Source organism: Lagopus leucura, unplaced genomic scaffold, assembly GCF_019238085.1.
Source record: "Lagopus leucura isolate 7727_CA_CO unplaced genomic scaffold, USGS_WTPT01 Super-Scaffold_100009, whole genome shotgun sequence".
Classification (NCBI taxonomy): domain Eukaryota; kingdom Metazoa; phylum Chordata; class Aves; order Galliformes; family Phasianidae; genus Lagopus; species Lagopus leucura.
The window spans coordinates 11,637,330-11,660,362 of record NW_024962266.1 but is presented as its reverse complement, the minus strand read 5'-3'; the positions used below and the strand labels follow the sequence as shown (position 1 = coordinate 11,660,362).

Sequence of the window (23,033 nt, the reverse complement as noted above, 5' to 3'; positions counted from 1 at the left end):
TGAAAGACTAACCTGAGAACTTCCAGGATTAGCATAGTGCTCACAGGTACAACCCTGTCAAATGACTCAGATCCTGACTGATGCTTCAGCAAATGCCTGCACCCTGTGAGCAGACACCGCATGTCTGCTTCTGCAGCTCTGGTTTGGCACAAGAGCAGTGGAGAAGCAGCTGTGTCACAGCTCACAGCACCCACTGCTGATGAGGTGCTCACCAGGACAGACCAGCTACTCGTACTTTATTTTTTCAGATTTTGGACAGCAAGTATGTGGAAAGAGCAAAGTCACTTGGAAAATCCAATTCTTCTCATTTTAGAGCAACTTAAAGAAAATTCAATGCAATGGAGCCCTTTATGGAGTCACATTAGGGAAATGTGGATTGAAGCACTCATAGCTCCAATGGAAGAAGTGCCAATCCTACAAAAGAAATAAATAAATAAAATAAAATAAATTGTTACCCTGAACACCAAGGTAAGGAACCCCCAGTGATCTATCTCAAAACTCCAGAAAAAGCATTAATTCCACAAGCCAAGCTAACAGGAATAAAAAAAAATAAGCGTTACACTAGAGAGTGCAGCTAGTTAGAAGCTTTGGACTAACAGAATACTGTGACAAAAAAAAATGCAACAGAAGAGAAAAATTCAGAAAACAGCAGTGAATTTTCCACAAATCATAGTACCTTTTCATTCATTCAAATCCGTATTTTTCATAGGTCTTTGTTTGTATCCTTACAGGCAGAAATATAAAAACAAATCATGCAACAAGTACACATTTCATTTATTAAGAAAAAAATACACAGAGCACCTATGTTCAAAATATCTTTAGACAAAACAGAAAGAAAATGGAACAGAACACAATTAATCCTTGTGAAATCTTAACAAGGGAGTTTTACTACCGCTAAAAGCATACAAGCAGCTTTCAGTACAAATATTGCCCTCATCACTGCTTTCAGTGAAAGACAATTTTCATCTCATGCATGACAGAGCAGCTGTCCTATGAAGCACTAAACCCAGGAAAACTGCCCAAGGAAAATCAGAACAGAATTGTGTCTGTGGCTGAAAGATTTTGCCTTTATTTAATAATGTTAATGATTAGATTTGGTGCTGCTGAAGTCACAAGATTGACATTCTCAGAGGCTGAAGTCTCCATTTGGTAAAATAAAAGTTAAAATTAAAAAGTGCAACAGTCACCTGCAATGTGACTTTCCATGCCCCGATCCACCAGTGCATCTCATTTGCCTGAGACAGTTAAGATAGCAAGGAGAAGAATAGTTAAATACCATTACATTCCATTACTAAGCGTCTACCGAGGCTAATTACAAAACTGGCAAACTAAAATGCCATGGTGATTTCTCTGATGTAATCACCTAACACCCAGGAAATGAATGGAAACAACCAATCCATTTTGCTGACACACATTAGGAAAGAGTGAGCTCCTCGTGAGCATCTGACAAAATCTTCATGATATCCGGAGTCAAACATAAGAAATAATTAAAAGCAAACCAAACATTACACACAACACCAACAAAATAACCTTCAAAATCTCAACAGCATTTAAGAGTTCAAAAGACCAAACAAGCAGACAAACAAAATAGTCAACTAATTGATATTAAAACAAAGAACAGTAAAACAAACAGCTGTACAGCCTATTTTGCTAAAGATAGTTCATTCTCTAGAATGAAGAAGTTCATTCTGTAGAAGAAAAAAAGAACAAATCCACTGTAAATGACTGCAGTCTGATATCTTAAACAGTAAAGCTGAACCCAACCATGTGATTTTGTTGGATGCTACCTCAGTGCTCAACAGAATGCTGTCTGCAGTTACAGCAGCATCAGCTTCATGAAGTTTTCTGTTCCCAGATTTTATTTTATTTTTATAGTTCACTGAAAAAGTACACAGCCATTAAAGCTACTGCGTTAAGAGGCCTCCTCCTCCTGTGAAGGTGTGTTGCTTTTTCTACTGACAACAGTCCACTAAAATGAACTCTTTACAGGGAGTTTGTGTCCATGTAACTGTGTGTGCACCCAGTAACACTGCATCTAATCCAGCCCTGATGGCTGCATACTCCCATCTCATTCCTTCCCAGTCAGGGATCTTTGAATGACGCTGATGCCCTCATTCTCTGACAACACAAACAGTGCATGCAACAATTCCCTCCTAGCTTTTTTTCCCCAAACCAAAAAAAAAAACCAGTGAAATAAACTTCTTTTTTGATGCATTCATTTAAACCTGACTGACAGGTCACAGTGCATTAGAGACACAGGTTCAGCTTGCATGCACATCGGTAGTTATAACATATGGAGATGACCGAATTGAGCAAAAGCGATTTAATCCATTGACAACGCAGTTCATTTCTATGATAAATAAACACGCTGTCAGAGGGATTGGTATTTCATTAATACCAGGTGAAGTGTTCGTTGTGGTAGCCAACAACCAGAAGTCCCTGCAGGTAGCCACCTGCCTGCACCTGACACACGCTTCAAAGAGAAACAAAACCACCCAAATAATATTTAAAAAAAAAAAAAAAAACCCAAAGCCAGCCAAACAGGACCGCCAATACACGATCCGGTGCTTATATAAAGCGATGCTAAAAATAAACTTCCGAGGCGCAGGGCAGGCACAGCAGCTCCCTACTGCCGTGCCCCAGGCAGCCCGCGGCGGTCCCCCTGCTTACCACCAGCACGGGCACGCCTGCGGTCAGCGAGTAGAGGAGCACCGGGGGCACGGCGCTGCTGTCCTCCGGGCCCGGGTACGGTTTGCGATACGCGCCCTCGTAGCAGAAGAAGCCTTGCACGTTGACTGCGAAGGTGTCCGTGTATTCGAAATAGTAAGCCAGCATCACGGTCCCTGCCATGATCACCATCTGGAAGTAAAGCATGCTGGTGAGCGGAGAGGGCACTCGCATGTACGGGGGCTCCGGCGGCCGCGGCGGCCCCGCTCCCCGGCGGCATCCACCGCGGGCGCCGGCGGGGCGGGGAGCGCGGCAGGGCGGGGTAGGGCAGGGCAGGGCTGGCGGGGGCCCGGCCCGCCGCCTCGGTACCGGCTCCAGCGAGGCGCCGGCTCGAGCAGCGGGCGGGCGGGCGGAGCGCGGCGGCGAGGGGGCGGCTTCGCCCCGCCTCACCCCGCCTCACCCCGCCCCGCCCCGCCCGGGGAGCACCGCGGCGCCGGACCTCAGCCCTTCCGAGAGCAAAGGAGTCGAATCCAGAGCCCCGGCTGCCGCGGTAGAGGGGCTGCCCTCGCCCCCGGAACGCATCGCGGGCTGCCCCGGCCCCGCCTGGTAGCTGTATGTACCGGCGTTAAAAGCCTCAAACGGGCAATATATGCTCTTCCGTATACGGATAACTTCTAAAGGAATTCATGCTGAAAGCTTTCATTTAGCAGCTAACGGATAGCTGCCATAGCCCAAGTAGCACCTCCAAATAAAACGTGAGTCTGTTTCAGTGCCAGAAAAAAAATCACACAGACTCAAACCTCAAAGTGTTCCACTTAAAAATACCTATCTGCACATCCAAAGAATGAACAACTGCGCCCTGTGCTTGCACAGAATCACCCATGTGCAGGCTCTGGTCCACATGCTGAACATCAACAGGCAAGAAGTTCCTTCCAGACACCCCCATCCCTGCACCGCACCACGCTACCACCGGCAGCAGCCTGTAAGAGACTCTTTAGCATCAAAGATTGCACTTGGCCTACTGAATCACAACTGTTAGAAATAACAAATTGCATTGGATAGCCCTGCTTTTCTAACATGCAATCATTCTCGCATTGCACTTTGGGTTTAACTGTTTGCTTTCTTCTCCTTTCTGGAGAGATTTGTTCATCTTCAGCGCTGTCAGTTCCCATGTATTTATTTTTAATTGGCCCTTGAAGAACATGCTTTTCCCTTCTGGATTCCACATCCAGTCTATTTTTGTATGCTCTTAACATACCCCCCAGAATAATCTGAATCATGCCATTTGCATTGCAGTCTGCTCTGCATAGTTGTGTACCTTTGTGAATAATGCATAGTGAGACATGAGACATCTTGTGGTGAATTCTGCCTAGCACAGACTTCATTTTTCCCCATTTCCTTAGTGCGGAGTCCAATATCCATTATCAAACACACATACATCTTAATTTCCCCCTATAGGTCACAAACAGATAGCTATATTGTGAAGGCATAAGGCCCAAATCCAGCAGCAAGACTGCAGTGTGCTCAGCTCTTCAGCTGCAGCCGAGCAGATGCCCCAGAGGAACACCGGGAGCTCCTCATGTGCATCTGTGACTATGGCACAGTATGCTGCTGCATGATGAAGTTCTACTATCCAGCTAATAAAATATTTCCAAGTTTTGCTATTAGGAGCCTAAATCCGTGTTACAGATACACCTGGAGTGCCATAGCAATGAGAGGACAGAAGAAGTCCTGCTTTATAAGCATTGTGAAGCTGCTGTCAAAATCCCTGAAGGATTTTGGAAAGAATCTCTAGAGGTTACAAAGCCCAACCACCTTGTCAGCACAACTCCGGGCAGAGGCTTTTTGGGGCCACGCCATCAGCTGTTAAATATCTCAAAAGCCAGAGATTCCAGAACCACACTGGACAAACCATGCCAGTGTCCAACCCTTGACAATATTTCCATTCATTAAACCAGAACATCCTGCGTTCTGTCCCAGGCTCAGACTCTGCTCCTATTACTGGGAACCCAAAGACAAGAATCTGACTCCATCTTCACCACACCCTTTCAGTCTAAGCTAAATTACTAACACTTCTGGCTGTATGTATATCCATATCCTCAATGCTCTGCCTTTTCTGATGTTACACAAATGACAGCAAGTAGATATTGACTGCCATTAGATGAAACATAGATTCTCCTCATTGTCATGCCTCTCAATTTCTTTAATAGTCTTCTCCATGCTTCTCTAACTTTACAGCAGTGATGCTATTGAAGCTCTAAGGTCTGGCTTCCAGGCATTTAAACATACAGTATGCAACAGGAAGGGATAAATCTACTAGTTGCAGTATTCACTTGTATTATTGGCTAAATCTAGTGCTTCAAATACTACAAGTGAATTTGCCATTGTAAACTAGAAAGCACAAGATTTAAGTTGCAGAGGAGCTTTAAAGTTACCAATTGATTTAAAATCTTCATTGATACAAGACTCTGATCACAATGAAAAAAATTAAAGAAAAAAAAACACCCTGTAAGTGTTGCACAATCACCACAACAATCCCAACAGCACTACTAATACACATTAGAACCTGAGAAAGATTTCTTGCTCCACTGCTGTTCTTGGTATTTTTAATAGCACATTGATTTGTTTGCATGTTGCCAAAGGATTGGTTCAGAGCACTCTGAAAGGCTTAGTTTCTTGCAGCTGGTAAAGTGTGGTTTAGTTTCTGTCTCACTTGCAGACATTTAAAAAAATCCATGTAATTGATGGTTGCTACAGTTCTGCCTATGTAAGTTGACTGCTGCAGTAGCTGAATACAATCTGTTACAAAATGAATTTTTAAAACGCTTAAAAATGCATAGGCAAGGCAAGTCCAAGCTCCAGACGACACTACAACACTGAAAGCATTATGAAAGGCAGAAATATAATAATAGCAAATACTTTAATAGTCACAAACAAATTCCCATTGTTGCAAACAGCCTGCAAAGCATGGCATGCACATCACTGGCTTGCTTTTGTAAATATGCATTTAGCTGATCAAGTGAAACCAGAGCTATACTTTTTATTATAATGAACACGATATTCATTGGTTGCCCAGTTAAATACGTAAGCATGTATTAGATGGAACAAATAGAAGTGAAAGAACACATTAGCCTTCAGTGACTAACACAGGCAGCTAAATATATTCTGCAATTACAGCATTCCCTGCTGATTTATATCAGTGATATGCAGTGACAGCAGAATGGCAGAAAAAAGCCCAGAACCAATGATTTTAGTTTCAGAAGGGTACTGGTAAAATTGCCGGTTGACCTTTGACGACAGACAGACTGGTTTTGAAACTCTCTTGGGAATAGTTCCTCTGATCTTAGAGCAAGGGTTTCCCCTCAGAGTTGTCATAGATCCATCTTGTTATTTTCATTTGCTACTTAATTTTAAGTGAAATATCATCTCAAGAGACACAATGAAGAGCAATGCAGACAAAAAGAAACCTTAGCTCCAGTGATTTGTAATACTCTGAAATCACAACCCCCATAACTAGGACATATTTCCAATTCAAAAACAAATTCATTAATCCTTCATGTGTTCTATATCATCATTTCTTTTTAAAAGAATTTTCTAGTTATAAATCAATTCTATGGCAAAAAGCAGTAAAGATACACAGTCAACGCAACAAAGCTTTCCTAATGGGAAAACTTGATATGAAGTCATCCAGCTGTTTTTACTTTTCTCTTTCAGGCTTTATCAGAATGATAAAGATGCATTTAGCAACCCCATGGAAGTTTCCCTGTTACATCTTCACATTACACTAAACCAGCCTGTTCAGAGGGGAATATTGCATCTATTTTGATGATACAACAGCAATGAAGAGAAAGAACAAACTGAATTGTTAGAGACCTCCTGGCTTATCAAGGCAAATTCTGCAAATAGAAGGAGAGAGACTTGCATAAAAACTTATCCACAAACTAACTTAAGAAGCAAAGGGTATCTTTGATGTATGAAAAGCTTTTCAGAAACTTCATCCAATGGTTATTAAAATCCTAAAGGCTGGGGCATTTGCCAAGTTGGATGCCATCCTAGACAGCCTGATCTAGTGGCTGACAATCCTCTCCACAGCAGAGAAGCTGGAACTAGATTACCTTTTAAGGTCTCTTCCAACTAAACACCATTCTGTAATTCTGTGATACTACCAAAATTATGTTCATAGGAGCATCATAATGCAAGAGAAAAATAATTTTCTAGCAAGTGGAGCACAGTGAAGAATCAGAAGTGGAATCTAATTCCCAAAACACCCACAATATGATTCAGACAAATTAGACATCTAATGTAAGTTTTTCATATGGTCCTAGCATGGAGTTCACATAGAGAGACAGCTCCAGCAGGTGACTAAGCTGTACTACATTAGAGCAGGATGAATCATTCCCTCAAAGTGCCATTCATCCCATCCTGAGAAATACCAATGCCTGATGATACCACTTAGAACAATAAATCAAGTTCTGATGACTAGCTTAGACTACCACCCATCTTTTAAAGGACTGCAGTGAGATGTGATCTATTTTACTCTTAACTTTCACCTCCACATCACTAAGTTAGTTCCAAAATAGGAATTATACTTCTCCTGAATCACACAGGGAGGGAAAAAAAAAGTAGTAAAATTAATAGTAGCATAAGCATTAATACTGTATTTGCCTTGCAGTGTCACGTAGAGCTAGACCCTGTTTCCACAGAAGGCAAAATTTTGCCTCAGTAATCTTGGGCACCTCATACAGTGCAGTACAAGTAAATGAAAGAATGAACAGATGGAGATAAAACAAATGAGGAGGAGGACAACGCAACAATGAAATGATTGAGTTGGATATAATGAGTAGTAGCCACAGCAAATTAGTTGCCCAGTCAGTGTTTACATCAATAAGATATTTAGTCTTCATAAAACTGCTTGCTATCTTCAAATTAAGGAGAAGTATTATTACTTACAAGTTCTTCACAGGCTAGAACAGAATATTTGGGATGCCAGAGGCACATTAAGTACCACCAGCCTGCACATCCTGAGAACTAAAGTCTCTCATCAAGATTCTGTATTGTATGAAAATTTTGTCCAAAAGCACATAAGAATGAAGAAATCCTCAATACATTCAGCCTCCTTTTTGTGGTTATGCTCTCACCCACAGTTTAGCCACCTGTAGTATAGTAGCATGCAGTGCTTTTAAGCAGGCAATAAACATATTGCTCAGAGATGTGTGAGCAACAGCCAAAGTTGCTAGAGAGGTTGCAGCACTTCTGGATTAAGTAACGGAGATCTGGTTTATCTGCAGGAAAATTCACATGAAATATCATCCTCTGTGTGCTTGTAAGATTGCTGTCTTATAACTTGGACTCTACATGGACAAATCCAAGCTCTGATTTTTAAATCCCACTCTTAAATAGCATCCAAGAACTGCATAAAATAGTTAGACGGTCACAGTGGCAAGTCAGTACACAAGTATGAGGTCATCCTTCCAACACTGAGGATTCATCAGTTTAGAGGCAGGTGCATAGTAAAACCTGCACAGATATCTCACACCATAACCAGGCTTGGCCCTCCGCAATAGTATCATGAACAGGTAAATTATAAAGGACTCCAATGATACTTTCAAGCACAAGCTTGTATGTTAGATTAAATCAACCCACTTTCTAACTTTCTCTCAAAAGGGAAAGACAAATAGACTAATATCATAAATTATGCACAATAATCACTGCATACTTCCAGATCTCGTTATCATTAAGTGTATGCAGGTCGTCCTGGCAGACATCCAATACACTCTTCATTGTAGCTTCTACTGGCTAAGCTCGCAAGCAGTTGTGTGATAGAACGACTTATGTTCTTACAAATTATACTAGACACTTCTCGTTAGCATTACACCTGAAATCACATCCCCAAGTTCCATCCCTTCATAAAATTAAAAGCATATGAAAAGCACAGAAAGAGGAATTTCAGGATATGTGTACTGTGTTTTAGCGGAGAAAGAAAAAGCCCACAGAATTTATTACACAATTAAGCACAAAATTCACTGCTACCAGATGTCTGTCCAATCATGCTAGTAATAGAGATGATGATTTTCTTCAATTATTCTGAAACTTTACAATATCAAAAATATTTGAAGACCAATCCAAAATACTCATTGTTCAGGACACAGCTCATTTATACCCTCATACAGCCCTCACCACTCATGATCCTGAGAGCTACAAGAAACAAAGGTATTGCACGTTTCCATTCAACACGAGGACACTCACTCTACGTTCATGTTTTCATGAATCTCTGCTCTAAAAAATACCCTTTATAGCTTGCTCTTGAGCATCCAGAAAAGGCTGAAAACTCAAGGAAGATGGAAACTTGAGATTGAATGACACATACAGCTTCAAAGGCACAAAATATTCATATAACCGCGGAGTGCCACTGTCACCATGCCAAGGATACCATTTCCCACAGTGGTTTTCCACCAAGCTACTGCTCATGCCTACCGCAGGACAGGCACTTCGGTACTTTGGGGAGCTCCCCCCTGCAGCATGCCATTTCCACAACATCCCTTTGGGCTCTGTGGCTAAACTCAGAGAAGGACTTACAGGGCAACCTCTACAACGCATTAGGCCTGCCCATGCTGCCATGCTGCAGGTAGTCAGAGAGCTTCTCTGAATTACTAGATTCTACATAACAACTGTTGCAGAAATCATCCATTTCCAGACATCCTTATACTTTCGTTCTACAGGGTATCTTCATTCTTGGAGATATTCCAGACTTGGCTCAAGGCTTGGAGCACCCTGACCTAATGTTGAAGTCAGCCCTGCTCTGAACAAGTGGATTACATGACCCCTAGGAATCCCCCAAGATCTATTTCTGGTATGATTCTCTGATAGCAAATTTACTACAACCTACAAATTTGTAATCTTTAGTCTTAATGACTACAATCCACTCTAGTGGTGATTCACTGCAATTACTATATATATATAATATTAATTATAATAAAATAGAACCAGATTTCCTCTAACTTGGTGTCATGGTGTTATGATTTTTGTTACTGATATTCCTCATAACATCATATAATGAACTGGGAGTTAAAGAGTTAATGCTTCAGCTCTACGGATCATCAACACTTCCAGATATACCTGTCTCAGAAGACAAGGAGAACTATATATCCCTCTGGACTTCTTGTTTCCATTTTCCATTCAGAAGGAAAGATAAAATTGTTCACAAGTCACAAGACATCCCTTTCTGCTCATCAGCAAATTTGACAAGAGTATCACGAGTTCAAATTACAGGTTTATCATGAGGAAACGCAGTAAGTGGGTATTCTGTAGGCTCCTACCAGAGCAGGATTAAAAGACAGCACCTCAACAGCTCACACAGCAGATAGCATCAGGCATGAGAGTAGGGCACTACAAAGAGAACTGGATTATGAGCAGACAGTATGACTTGGCACATCCAAGACCCTAGGCTGGGCAAGTGGCTGAGGAATGGGAAGGCCAGATTGCAGGAACAGAATCAAGGAACATAAAATATCTCCAGTATTTCTTTTTAGAGGCTCAATTGCTACCTGCCAGAACTATTCCAAATATTTCTTTTCATATGTCTATCTAGTGACTTTATTCTAATGGCCTTAAGGTATTATGCGGTTCTTCCTCACTTCACATTGCCAGAAGTTATCAATCGTGGAAGAATCTAAGGTCCATTTACTTTGAATAGACTGGAATGTGGTAAAGCAGTAAATGTGAAGTACATCTCAAAAAAAGAGCGACATTAAAATATTCTTAGCATTTGGTCTTTCACTCCCATAAGACTTCTGTTAATTTATAGAAATTAAAAGCAGTTGGAGATGTAAGGACAGAACATAAGGGCTACAGGATCAGATTCCCACTAAGACAGCACAAAAACTGAGATAGAGTGAAATGAAGTGGGTAGTTACTAAAAAGATACAACCATCTTAGGACACATCGTTTTTATAGCATTAACCTCTTCATAGAGCAATGTTAATATCCAGCATACTAAATACTGCTTCTAAAGTAATCAGGACAGTATCCAAATGGGATTTAAGCATGATATTTAGCTTATTAGGCATCCTGGTGTCCAGCATTTAATTTCATTAGGAGCATTGCAGTTAACGTTTCAGTTAGCAGATAAAAAGAAAAATTACCCTGGAGAAATTGCACAATTTCAAATTTGTCCCAGTTGACATTGGCATGAGGTACACAGCTGACGTTAAAAGTAATTTTAGAAAAAAGTCCACCTGATGATAACACAAAAACATGCGTATCTTCCACACAAGTTTTAATCATACACTCACTATTCAATATCACAGCTCTCCTGCAATCATGTTGCAATTAGCAACCTCAGAAACAAGGGTAATGACAGTGTTGACACAGAGATTCTGTCATAAACTCTTACCCAAAACAGAAAAAAAAAAATAAAATGGAGGGACAAACAATCATTGCTTTTAATACACACCAATTTATTCCTACGTTGATAACTGTGTCCTACTAGATTTGTGTAATGAATAGATACTCCTTGGTAATCTTTTCATTTCAGTTTCCACAAAAAACATCACTAGTGTGGGAGTTATGAAGAAATACAGAGCATTAAAATTTAAACCAATGGGAATAGTTATGACAGACAAGTTCTTTAAAAATACCAACACTGTCTGAAAATATCCCTACTTATACAAAAATATCCTCAAAACAAAGGAATGTTCCTGTCCTACACACACACAACTCCTGGTTCCATCCCTTCTTCTGGCCAGAAGGAGTATTAAACCAAAGTACATTCACTCAGTGCTAAGAATTTTCTTCCTCCTGTATTTCTCATGGTCAAGGCTGGAAAAAACACTGCATCAGAGAGAAGAGCATCTGGAAGAATCTGGAAATCTCTTCAGACTTCAAGACAATTCTGAATAAATTCATTCATGGATTAATTTCCCCTAAGATTACCTCCCATGGATGCTGCTCTTCTTATCATCCCTTCTTTCTGCCCTCTTGTGCTTTGATTTACTTCTTCAAAGTAAAAGAGGCATTAAAAGAAACAGGAGAAATTGCACCCTCTTTATTTTATTGACTACTTCAATTGCATTCATTACCAGCAGGTGAGGATTAATAGAGAAGGGGAGCTAGCTCATTTCTGCATCACCTGGGGTGACTAACACAACCCACACATGCAGGACATTTACTTGCATCTGGTTCCCTGTTACACAAGTATTTAACAACATAAACAATGCCTACAGTGAAGTTGCTTAGTAGGGTATTACTTTTTCATTGGAGCCAAGCTCAGAAATTGCCTGAGAATAAAGAACACTTACTGATTTACTGTGTTTTATCCATTTGGAAGAAGCACTAGCTTTTCAATGTTTATCTTGTCAGTAGAAGATATTGAAAAGTTTTATTAGCTCAATTAGTGCTTTTCATAAGCATCACTCTTTCTCCTACACTTGCATTGCGCCTAGTGAATGATGGGTGTTAAAATGCCCTTCTCTGAATGTTTACCATCCTGTTAGATATGGTTAAAAGTTTATTTGATAGTGCCCCAAAGGATTAAAATGTGTTGCTTTTCTTTAAAAGAAAATACTACACAAATAGCCAAACCTTCCCTGCAGACTATTTCTAACAGTGCACTACTGCTGCCTACAAATATGGAACCAATGCATACTGTGGTACACACATATTTCATAGTAAAATGTTACTAAAGTGAGCTACAGAAATTAGCAATTTAAAGGAAATTGTGCAAGAATAACTCACATGAAGTAATTTCTACTCAAGAGCAATTTTAACAAACTGCAGTAAGTACAGTCTGATCAACATTTGTCAATAACATACACAAGGCTTTTTACTTTCTTCTTCCTATTAAGTGTCTGTATAATTTCAATTCCATCAAAGATTCTGTATATTTAATCCTGTTCTGGTAGTTCTCATATGTGTACGGTACTCAAAGCTCTGCATAGCTTTGTAACAGTTTTCATTTCCTTAAAACATCAAAAACCTGCTTTTTTATTACTATCAATGGGGTAGAGATGCTAACAGAATCTTGGTTCTTTGTGCATTTCCTCTCAGGATCTACATTTTGCATCCAAGTGGCTATGCAGAACATTAAGAGCTAAACCGTGGAGAAGAGAGCAAGAATAACAGTATTATTAGAACCAAATCTGCATGCCATTTTAAGATTGTACTTCCTCGTTTATGTGCAGTTTCATTTCACATTGAAGCATAATGATACTAGGCATCTTGCTCCATATGAAAAATGGATTGCAAGTCTTTGAATGGAAATAAACACCAACAAATACACTTAAATTCAGAAACGACACTATGACCTTGATTGTCTAAATGCAGGTTTTAGTATACATATTTAGTGAAACATGTCAAGGATCCAATGGGGAAAGAAAAAAAAAATTAAAGATTTAAAGAGAAGATATATTTAAAGGTTAAAAAATAAAGATGCTTGATAAGTGATGGCTCTTAAGCCTGTACTTCAATGGAAGATGTGAAATGCTTTTTACTTCTTTCTTTTGTGGCATTTCAACATCACCACAAATTCATACAACTGCAGTTTACCTATTCATATGCAACTACTGTCTGCATCTTTCGCTAAGTATTTTACTGGCTGTAACTTTTAAGACTGTTGACAAGCTACTTAGGTATTGGAAGCCAGGAGAAGAAAGAAGAAATTTGTAGACTGTGAAAATTACACAAGAGAGATATGATACATAATGCTCTTCTTAGGCAGAAAATAAATCCTTAGAACCCAAAGGGCAAAGGAGAAACTCAGATTGACCTCCTACTGTTGAATCAGCCATAAATTGTCTGAGTCATCTTTATTCTCAGCTATGAGAAAGCTCACAGTTCAATGGGGAATAAATTGCATAAAGAGCCCTGCAGAGTGCATAACCAAGACAAAGAGAAATGTCTGCCAGGATCATTTCAGAAGCATTAAAAAAAAGCCACAAAAAAACCCCAAACACTGCTGTATTGCCACTTCCCCAGTAAAGACTGAAAAAAAGACAAAGCCACAAAACCTATCAGTATAGCTAAGCACAGTTCAGGGCTGCATGCTAAGAATGTGGAAGTCCATTATGCAATAAGGTAAGTTTTTCACAAAATTTAGAGTGGTAGTTTATGAATGCAGCTCTGCTATCTGAAGTACAGACGTCAGTAACAGTCTCACAGATGCATACATTAAAGGATCTGCCCACTGCCAGAATTAGAGACATTCTAACCCCTGTGTTCAAAAAGGCAATTTTGGTAATTTCTAGAGGTGAATACAGGATGAAAGAATTACATCTCTTAAAATTTCAATAAGTACATCTATATGCATAACTGGAGGTGGAAAAAGAAAACAAAAGATAATATCAATTGTCATATTGTGCGATTCTGTTTAAATAGCACCACTTAATGTTTTTCATAGAATACCTAAATCTAAAACCACAGAGGTTTACAAGAACAGCAGAAGTTTGCATCTGGTGTTACTAAGTCTTTTAAGAAGGAAAAAAAACCTGGTCTCAAAGGAAAATTGAAAAGTGAGTGCTCTTGGACAGTAACTGGCCTTAGGAATCTACATTTATAGTCTGTCATCAATTGGTATTGCTGGGGAAACTAACTTTTGACTTATTTTAACTTATTTTCAAAATCTGATGCTTTTTTAAATGGGAAAATTGCTAGAAAGAAAAAAATAATGAAGCAACATCATAGGAATTCAACATCTGATAGAAAAAAATAAGAACAAGAGAGACTGCATAAATAATGCCTTAAACTAGCAGAAGCTCTTGACAATAACAGGAAATAACAAATGTTTACACAGCTCGGGTTCTGCCATACACATTCAGCTTTTGAGCTTTCAAAGTCTTACAGAATGTATATTTTTTCCTCCAGCTTAGCTAGTTGGATTGAGACTCCAAATCCATCCACTAGGATCAAGCAATAAAAGCAGGGTTCACTGCTTTGAATAGTGCTAATGAAGGTATCTGGAAAAGATGACAGAATACCCAGGTGCATGTTCTCAATAAATTTGTGAGTTGAAGAGGACAGATGTTTTCTGAACGGTTGACAGCAGTAGCTTATGAGACTGCTCTGCAGAGAAAAGCTAACATTTTGAAAGGTGTAGAGCTTAATATCACCAGAAGAATGAAGTCTGTTGAGACTGCTTTTCATACTACCAGAAGTTTCTGTACATCTTTAGATCATTTTTCTCATTAGGTTAGAAATAAGTTAGAAACAAGTTAGGGGAAAAAATATGTATGAAGTAACCTTTGCTAGAAAGACCAAGTGAATAGAAACTAGCTCTAACAAGTACATTATCATCCGTTAGTCTGCTAACTATCAACTACTGAAATCCGTTGAAATGCCGCTGCTTAGCAGAGTTGAGCCAGCGATTGAGAGCAAGCTCTAAGTGTAAAAAAACTTACTCTTCTTTGTTGCAAGAGAAACACTACACTTGGCATTCCTCTAATGTTAATCACTCTGATCTTCACCTTTTCTTTTACTTCTAACCTGCAGGCTGCTCATGAAAAAGTCATGTTCTCTGCAAAGAGAACCTGGCTAACATGTAATGTAAATATTCCCTGCTGCTGTTTCCAGCCAGCATCTTCAAGTCTTCTAGGGCTGAGGTACTGACTTTCACTTAGCCTTCAGCCAGGGCTTGGCCAGGCAGAGAAGTGAGCATGGGCAAAACTGTGCAGAGCATGCAGCTGAGACTAACTCCCTGTCACTGCCAGCGAGCTCAGGGGAGTGTGCTGCCAAGACACAAGTGGCACAGAGAGCAACAGCACTTCAGATGTTCCAGTGAAAAGTAAGATAGAATTTGCATACAGTCTTGCGTTATATTCGGTATCCCCTTAAGACCTGCTCAAATATCTAAGAAATAAAGGCTAACAGCTTTCCAGGAAAAGTAATTTTTACTTTTTCTCACACAAAACAAACTCTTGAAGTACAGGCTGGGAAGTTACACACAGCTTAGCTGTTAATGCGTCCCTGCAAATAAACATTCTCTGTACCAGTCAGTCCAGTCTTACAAAAACATTACAGACATCAGGTCTCCACAAGCAGACAATCCCCACCAAAGGACAGTCACTACCACTGGCACCTGGTGGTTGCTGTTCCCTTGTATCAGCAGAGAGGATTTGGTTGCATGGTTGTGGATACTTGAATCCTCATTCAACACCTTGTTTTGCTCTCCAGCTACCACATAAGCAAAAGTACAATTGCTTTTTTACTATGTTTTTGATGCATGCAGTTTGGCTAACTTCTGCTATGGAAGTAAAGAACATACCATGAGACTTTAAAAGAAAAGCTAAGACATCTCACAGACCTTCCTTCTCATCACCCAAATGCCTTGACTTAGGTGCTCAGATGATACTACATACTTAGCTTATCCAGATGCTTTAAGAAAAAACTGTAGCTGATACATATCTGGAGCACCTTTTCTACCCTGGGTAGCCATGCTAATAAATGATTATAAAGTACTGCTACTGCATACCTGTTCTTCTCTTCTATCTGTGTATCTTACCAGAAGTGGGCATAGAACTGTTCTTTAGACTTTACAGCTGATGAAGCAGAACATAAATAAGGTTGAATGCTCCCCCCAACATTCAAGAATGGAAATCATGTCACCTTGATACCCATTTATAGATTTGGATGTTCTTTACTGTCTTCCCAGTGACTTCTATGACATAAACTTATGTAATAGTACCATGACAACATCAGGTTTTTGGATCTTTTAATGCAGTTAAATTTCATATAGAAATCATCCACTCTGATGCTGCCTCAGCGTGACATAGCACAGGCAAAAAAAGCCAGGGGATCCACAGTGATTTGTGTCACAGTGGATCACAAACATTACTTGAAAAGAGTGAACATAAATTGCCAAGCTACAATATTAGCTGAAGTGATGTGACAGAAATAATACCATGCAATGAAGCAATTTCCTATTCACATGGAAGCAACTTCTACTTCCAAAATGTGCAGATAAAAAGAAGTAATCCAACATTTCATGAGTTTAACTTAAGTCACAATTTCTATGCCTCTCACTTTTCCACGGCATGTTGCTATATTGTTATTCATATCCTTTCTCTGTTTACCAGATGTCTCTAAATGTATTATCAGGGCATCCCACAGTAACCAGTGCTGGCTTCCCAGAACTAGTTGTAGATGTCTTGCTACCCTTCTCCTTACCTCATTATCACAGAACTTGTGTGACTATAGCATAATAATAAACTCACATTTAAATGCTTGCATAAGATTTTCCACTGGGGCTGAAGGGCTATATCAGCCATCATCACACAGATGTTTGCAAGCAGCGTGCTCCCAGCCACACTCAGATATGGCTGTGCAGCATCCTTATCCATATCTTTGCGGGATCTGACCCAACTAAGCTAGTTTTAGCACAGTTTGGTTAGCAGTTGTCATTCAGTCATGGAAGCCACTCTGAAAAACCGCACACGTGGCAAGTTCTACTGAATTCTTGGTGGGGCTGAGTGATCCATCCTAAAGCGGCTCAAAGAGTGCGCAATAGACCTATGCCATGCTGCAGCTCCAGCTCCACTGCAGGGCAGGTGTAATTGGAGCTGTGTCTGCTTTAATTAATTAAATTGAGAATAGTCTCAAAAATAAGATCAAGATTAAAGGAAAGTGTTTCAAATGGAGCTCAATACTCAATATGCATTATTCCCAAACGTCTCTGTAACACTGCAATGCAATGGGAAGCACAGTAATGACAGCAGAGTAGCAAAGCCCTAGGCAGCAACAAGAGAGGACTTCCTCAAATACAATAGCCATAGGCACAGAAACAAAGAAGCCGTTCACCTTCAGAAGACTTCACATACACAAGGATGTCCAGCAAGATGCCCTTACCTCCATTGCCAGTCCTTAAATGAGGTCTGGAAAGGGGCGAATCCTGGCTTCAGCCCTTCTAGTCACTCAGGGGCATTGCATGCACCTGAGCTCCCCTGGATTGGCCCTGCCTTCCCACCAGGTGCTCAATCACTGCTTCAAGTTGTGACTTAGCATTTCTGCTATAGTCTCCCATTCCTTACAGACTGAAAGACTTTGAACAACCACTATAACATTCTGTTCTACCGCTCCTCATCTTTAAGATTGATAAATGAAACATCTTCCATACTGAGTATTATCAACAAGCCCTTTCCACCAATATCCATAAGAGTCCACCTCAGAGGTACTTCACTCTGTTGGATTCTGGAACTTCAGAACGTTAAATCCACATAAAATTAAATTGTAGAGTTAAAGACCCCTTTTCCACACGGCCTCTCATGAAAGCACTGAGAAACAGTTACAGGGACTACAATTTTATTCACAACTGCAAAAAGAGATTGACAACTAACAGATAACAGTCCATATTGAAATAAACATAAATACATTGATAAATATAAATCAGTTGCTACTAATAGCATTTCCTTCAAAAATACACCCCAAATACTTAACAATTTATCTACAGTTAGTTTTACCTCCAGTAGCGTGAAGCATGGCAATGCCGTGTGGTTTCTCTGAGATGCATGCCTGCTGTTTGTAATCATGTTCATCTGTGAAGAGAACAAAACTATATTACATCCACCTGTAAGAAGCCAGCACTACTGAGAATAGCATGCCCACAACAGACTATAATAGGCCTAAATAGAACATAAGCATATCAAAATAAGAAATGGTGAGACATACAGCAGAGTAAAGGACTGCACGTATCATTCTTTTTTTTCTGGTATGAGGGAGCTTCAAGTTAACTTAGATTTTACTATTATACTAAACTGATTCCAGCCATTTTTCTCCTAAATAAGAGTACCTATGCAATGATTTGCACGTAAAATTTTTTATTCACATCCCTACTTAATTCGACCTCTTCTATTTCCAAACAGATATTTTATCTCTTTTCAGCAGAGTTTTTCTAGGCTTCATTGTCTTCAAAGAAATTGAAGTATGCTCTTAAAGTTTATGTTACAGGGCTTTGTTGAGACACATTGAATGAAGGCTTAAAAGTTTTCAGTCTAGCAAGCTTCTACAGAAGCATGAGAACACAAGACTACAGTGAATTACCAAGCTGTGAAGTCATGTCTTGCAATCACAACACAGTAGATTTCTGGTTCTAGAAGATCCACAGACTATTTATTCTTAATATCACAAATACAAACAATTTCATAGTTCCTTAAAAATGAAACAACAACAACAAAAACAAACCTAACCTGCAGTCAAAGAAAGAGGAAAAAAAAAAAAAAAGCTATGACTGCCTAGAAGAAAATCCTGCAGAGCTAATCTCTGCTGCAGAAAAAGATGAGCAGAAGCCACACATTGTAAATATGATGCTCCTAGGAGCCAGTCCATAAGTCCAATAGTAAGTTAACTTAAAATCTCAGGAGGAGTTAGCATCTTTGAGAACTAAAAACATGCTTTTATGTGCTAGGCAGCCCTTCGAGATCTCTCTTTCTTAAAATAAATGAATAATTGCTTTGATTAAAATTGGTACTTTAAATATTAAATAAAAATAAATTCTCTCTCCTGTCTTCCCAAGGATACAAAAAGAATCATTTAGCTTTCTCTTGTTTTTCTCAGCTGTTACCCATTACTGTTCATTCCCATCTAATAACTTTTTTCTATGATCTCTTCTTCCTGTCTCCCTGCGTTTCTCCTCCAGTTTCTTTTCTCTTAAACTTTTTCCTCATTCTTCTTCCCTCACATTGCACATCCATCTCCCTGCTTCTCCATTTCTCTCTTCTGTGCCTCTCCCAAATCCCTCTTTGATTTCCCTTCTTCTGATGCATCAGTCAGCCGCAACCAACTCCTCTTTAACTTCTGCCTCTGGACTTCCCTCATCTTGTGCTCTGCCTGTATGTGTGTATTTCATACAGGTCTCAGCCATATAGGCTGATGCTTCCAAGCAATACCGGGAAAACACACATTGTTGTTTGTGTACAGTCCAGCCCTAGCAGTGTGCTGAGCAAGGAGGATGCCCCCTCCTCTCACAAATATGGCTGGGGAGCATGACACAGGGCTTCCATCCCATCAATCAGTAAAATGTGGAGACAGAGATACTGTTCTGCTCAGTGAGAGTTGTGCTTGCACCAACTGGGGTCTCCCTGGGAGCTGTTAACTTATCAGCTGGGACCTGTCACTCCAAACATTTTTAGCACAGTCTTTGGTGCTATCAAACACAGCAGTAATTTTCTGTATTCAACTTGTGTTTACTCAAAGCAACAAAAAAGAAAATGCTCCATAAACAAGCAGTATGGCACATCTTGAAATCGCTCAGACTGTTAAAGGCTGAACTTATTTATCAAGCAAATAGAAGATGATGGCTCTGCTATTAATCAATTTATTTGTATGTATCCCAGGGCAAACTCCATGGTCATATTCCACTGGATTTAAATTTTCACTTGGTGAGTCCCAGGGACTTACTGACGTTCATAACACTTAATACTTATATAAGCATTAATACTGTATACAGGGATGTGCATGCACAGCTATGTAGATTGGGCTACAGGCTCAGCTCAATAAAGAGATGTCAACATAGCAGTTATTTATTACTTATTGAGTGGTTGAGAGCACACTGAAGAGACTAGAACAAGCTCTGGGCATTAAGGACCAATAGGTAGCTGCTCTTCAGCTGTTACCTCAGGAATAAGAATAAACAAAGATTCCTCTTCTCCAGCACATTACCACAAGAGAGACACATTTTTGCTCATGTCACTTAAGTACTGCAGCTCTGTGATAGCCAATGCCTAAAACTCTCAACGCACCAAAACGAGGATGAACTGTAGACCCTGTGGTGTATCCCAAAGCTTCCTTTTCTGTAACATGGAGGCAGACACTTGCTGAAACACACACATACCATATGTGAAATTGCCTTTCCACAGTTTGTTGCTATGGATCTGGAGGAAGATGAGTAAACCCAAATGAGACATCAATGAGCCACCTGTGAAAGCATGGCAGAAATGCTACAAGCATCCCTATAAATAGATCTCAGAAAAGAGCTCCTTCTGTTTTAGTAATAGGAAATCTCTTCTTGTAACTAGTTACTAGGCAGCCTATGAAACAATTACTCTGGCAGTAACCCACTATATGCATTAGCATGCCTGCCTCCAGCTGCTGTTCTGGGGAAGATGCCTAACCACAGTCTACAGGATCAGTTCCCCAGACAAGCCTGCCCTTGCCATACGCCATAACCAGTCTGCCTTGCTGCTAAACAAGGGAGTCATACTCATATCTGTGCTCTCTCTCCCTTTTTTGGAAAAAATACTGTGGGCACATGCTCTCAGGAAGAGCTCAGGCCAGTAGAGTGTGCCTGAGGGACAGCATCTCTGCAACCTGGAACGAAGGCTGCTTATGAGCCACCACTAAGTTTTCCACATAAAATGAAATCAAGCATCTTCCACTCTGAAAAGAAGTCCCCAAATTTACTCAAATCTTTATTACTTGTTTTATCCATTTACTGCCATTTGTACGAATGTTTTCTCCCACGTCCTTCTTCTGGTGAAAGTCAGCCTGAAGAAAATTTGGGAACCTGGTATTGCCCACCTTGCACAGCTTGTTATACATGTGCCAAAAGTTGGAAGAGACCCACAAAAAAAAAAAAAAAAACAAAAAAAAAAACAAACCCACCAAATCCAACCCCTGGTTCCACACAGGACCACCCATTATTTGAAGCCTGTGTCAAGGACCAATGCCAAATGCTTCTTGAATTCTAGCAGCTTAGTACTGTGACCACTGCCCTAGGGAGTCCTTTTCAGTGCCCAGTATTATAGTTGTGTATTCCTTCCTTCCTGTAACTCTTCCTCCTCTTACTGGGAGTTTTTGTGTTGGTTTCATTTTCAGGTCTGTTCCCCCACCCCCCACAAAGGTTTCACCTACTTTCCTAATCTTCCAGCTGGTAGTTTCAGTAAGACAGCACCAGAAGATATCATGATCAAATACCTGGGAAATATATATACGGCAATAACCTCCTGAATGATAGCATGAAAACAGGATATTTTCACCCTCAGAGAATTGTTCCATCTGAAGGAAGGCGATATGCTCTGCATAACTGCCTAGAGCTCTGGCTGCAGAGGTGTTTAAAATGAAAGAGACAGGGTCTTATTGTATCTGGAGTCAATAATGAAACAAAAATGCTACACAAACATGGCTTTTATGCTGTGTTTGGTCTGTTACTTATCTATTTTCAGTTTTATAAATGGTACTTGTCAGTATAAATCTTATGTCTTCTACTTTTTTTTTTTTTATTAAAGGAAATTTGTGCACACTTTTAAGAATGTTTTAATGGTAGGAAATACCACTGGATTCTGACATGCAGCAAGATAGTGGTATGAGTGTGCTAAAGGAGATTGCAATCTAATGATGCAATTTGCAGACCTTTATGCACATACGTAGCATTCATTTAAGAACACATTTGGTGCATTTGGACAATTAAGCAAAATTTCCTATTGTTTTGAGACACTGAATCGTGCACAACAACAATCAGAACGTTACTAGATTGAAAATAATGCTATAGTCTAATCAGGTTTTACCTTATTCCCAGAAACCATTATTAGTAAACATTAATGAACAATAGGAAGGACAAATGAAGAAGTCCTATTAGCTTTATGACAGCAATTTGAAAATAAGGTGCTTAACTGTAATATCTTGGCATCTATGCAACCGCAATATTTCTCACTTTGTTCCACATGAATCAATTCAACTGTGGTTTTGCTTTGCTCTATGTTAATTCCCACCAGCCTAAGTACTTCAGAAATTCATCATTAATACTGCAATTAAATGACAAACTACTTCTTGCAGTTAAATAAAAAAATATAAAAAAAATAATAATAAAAAAAAACTTGAATGAATTTGTCAAGTCCCAAAGCAAGTTTCTCCATGGCAAAGCTTCCATAAAATCAATGCTACCTGCCTGCTCATCCACACAGTAAATGTTGCATATTGAAAAAATATATATATATAGCTCTGGGAAAAGTAGAAACTGTCTTCAGCAAATCTCAGGGAGACCTACAGGTCTCCTGGGTTTCCCTGTAACATGATCTCTCTCTTTTTCAATAGTAAGTGCTAAGGAATGTGACTCAGCCAACACATTTTTACAAACCATCTTTCTCTTAAAAAACAATTTAAAAAAAATACAAATGATCTTTCTTGCAGGCTCCAGATCTGCCAGAGTAAGCAAAGAGCCAATTCTCTCCAGTAGAAAAATTTTATTGACCTCCTAAGATTATTGTAGCAAAAATATGTAGAACACAGTTCATACTGACAGTCAAGATGCTGGAGAAATATCTGCTGTTTCAGGTAACTAAGACACAGAACACAAAAAAATCAAAATCAACATTTCAATGAACATCCAAAAGCGAAGTGTGAAGTGAACGAAATCTAAACTACGTAAAAGTAGGCTGCTATCATCTGAG

The 23,033-nt window shown here is 39.7% G+C and overlaps 1 protein-coding gene across 2 annotated transcripts in view; it reads right to left on the bottom strand.

Moving 5' to 3' along the window:
- The window catches only part of PLPPR5 (phospholipid phosphatase related 5), a 158,994-nt gene that overhangs the window by 38,921 nt on the left and 97,040 nt on the right, over positions 1 to 23,033 (bottom strand). The window contains exons 3-4 of one of the 2 annotated variants that reach the window (XM_042873784.1): positions 18,111 to 18,185; positions 2,671 to 2,859 (exon numbers count right to left, since the gene is read on the bottom strand). In XM_042873784.1, coding sequence (XP_042729718.1) covers positions 2,671 to 2,859; positions 18,111 to 18,185 — 264 coding nt within the window. The remainder of the gene's footprint in view (positions 1 to 2,670; positions 2,860 to 18,110; positions 18,186 to 23,033) is intronic. The other variant, XM_042873785.1, reaches the window with a different exon arrangement.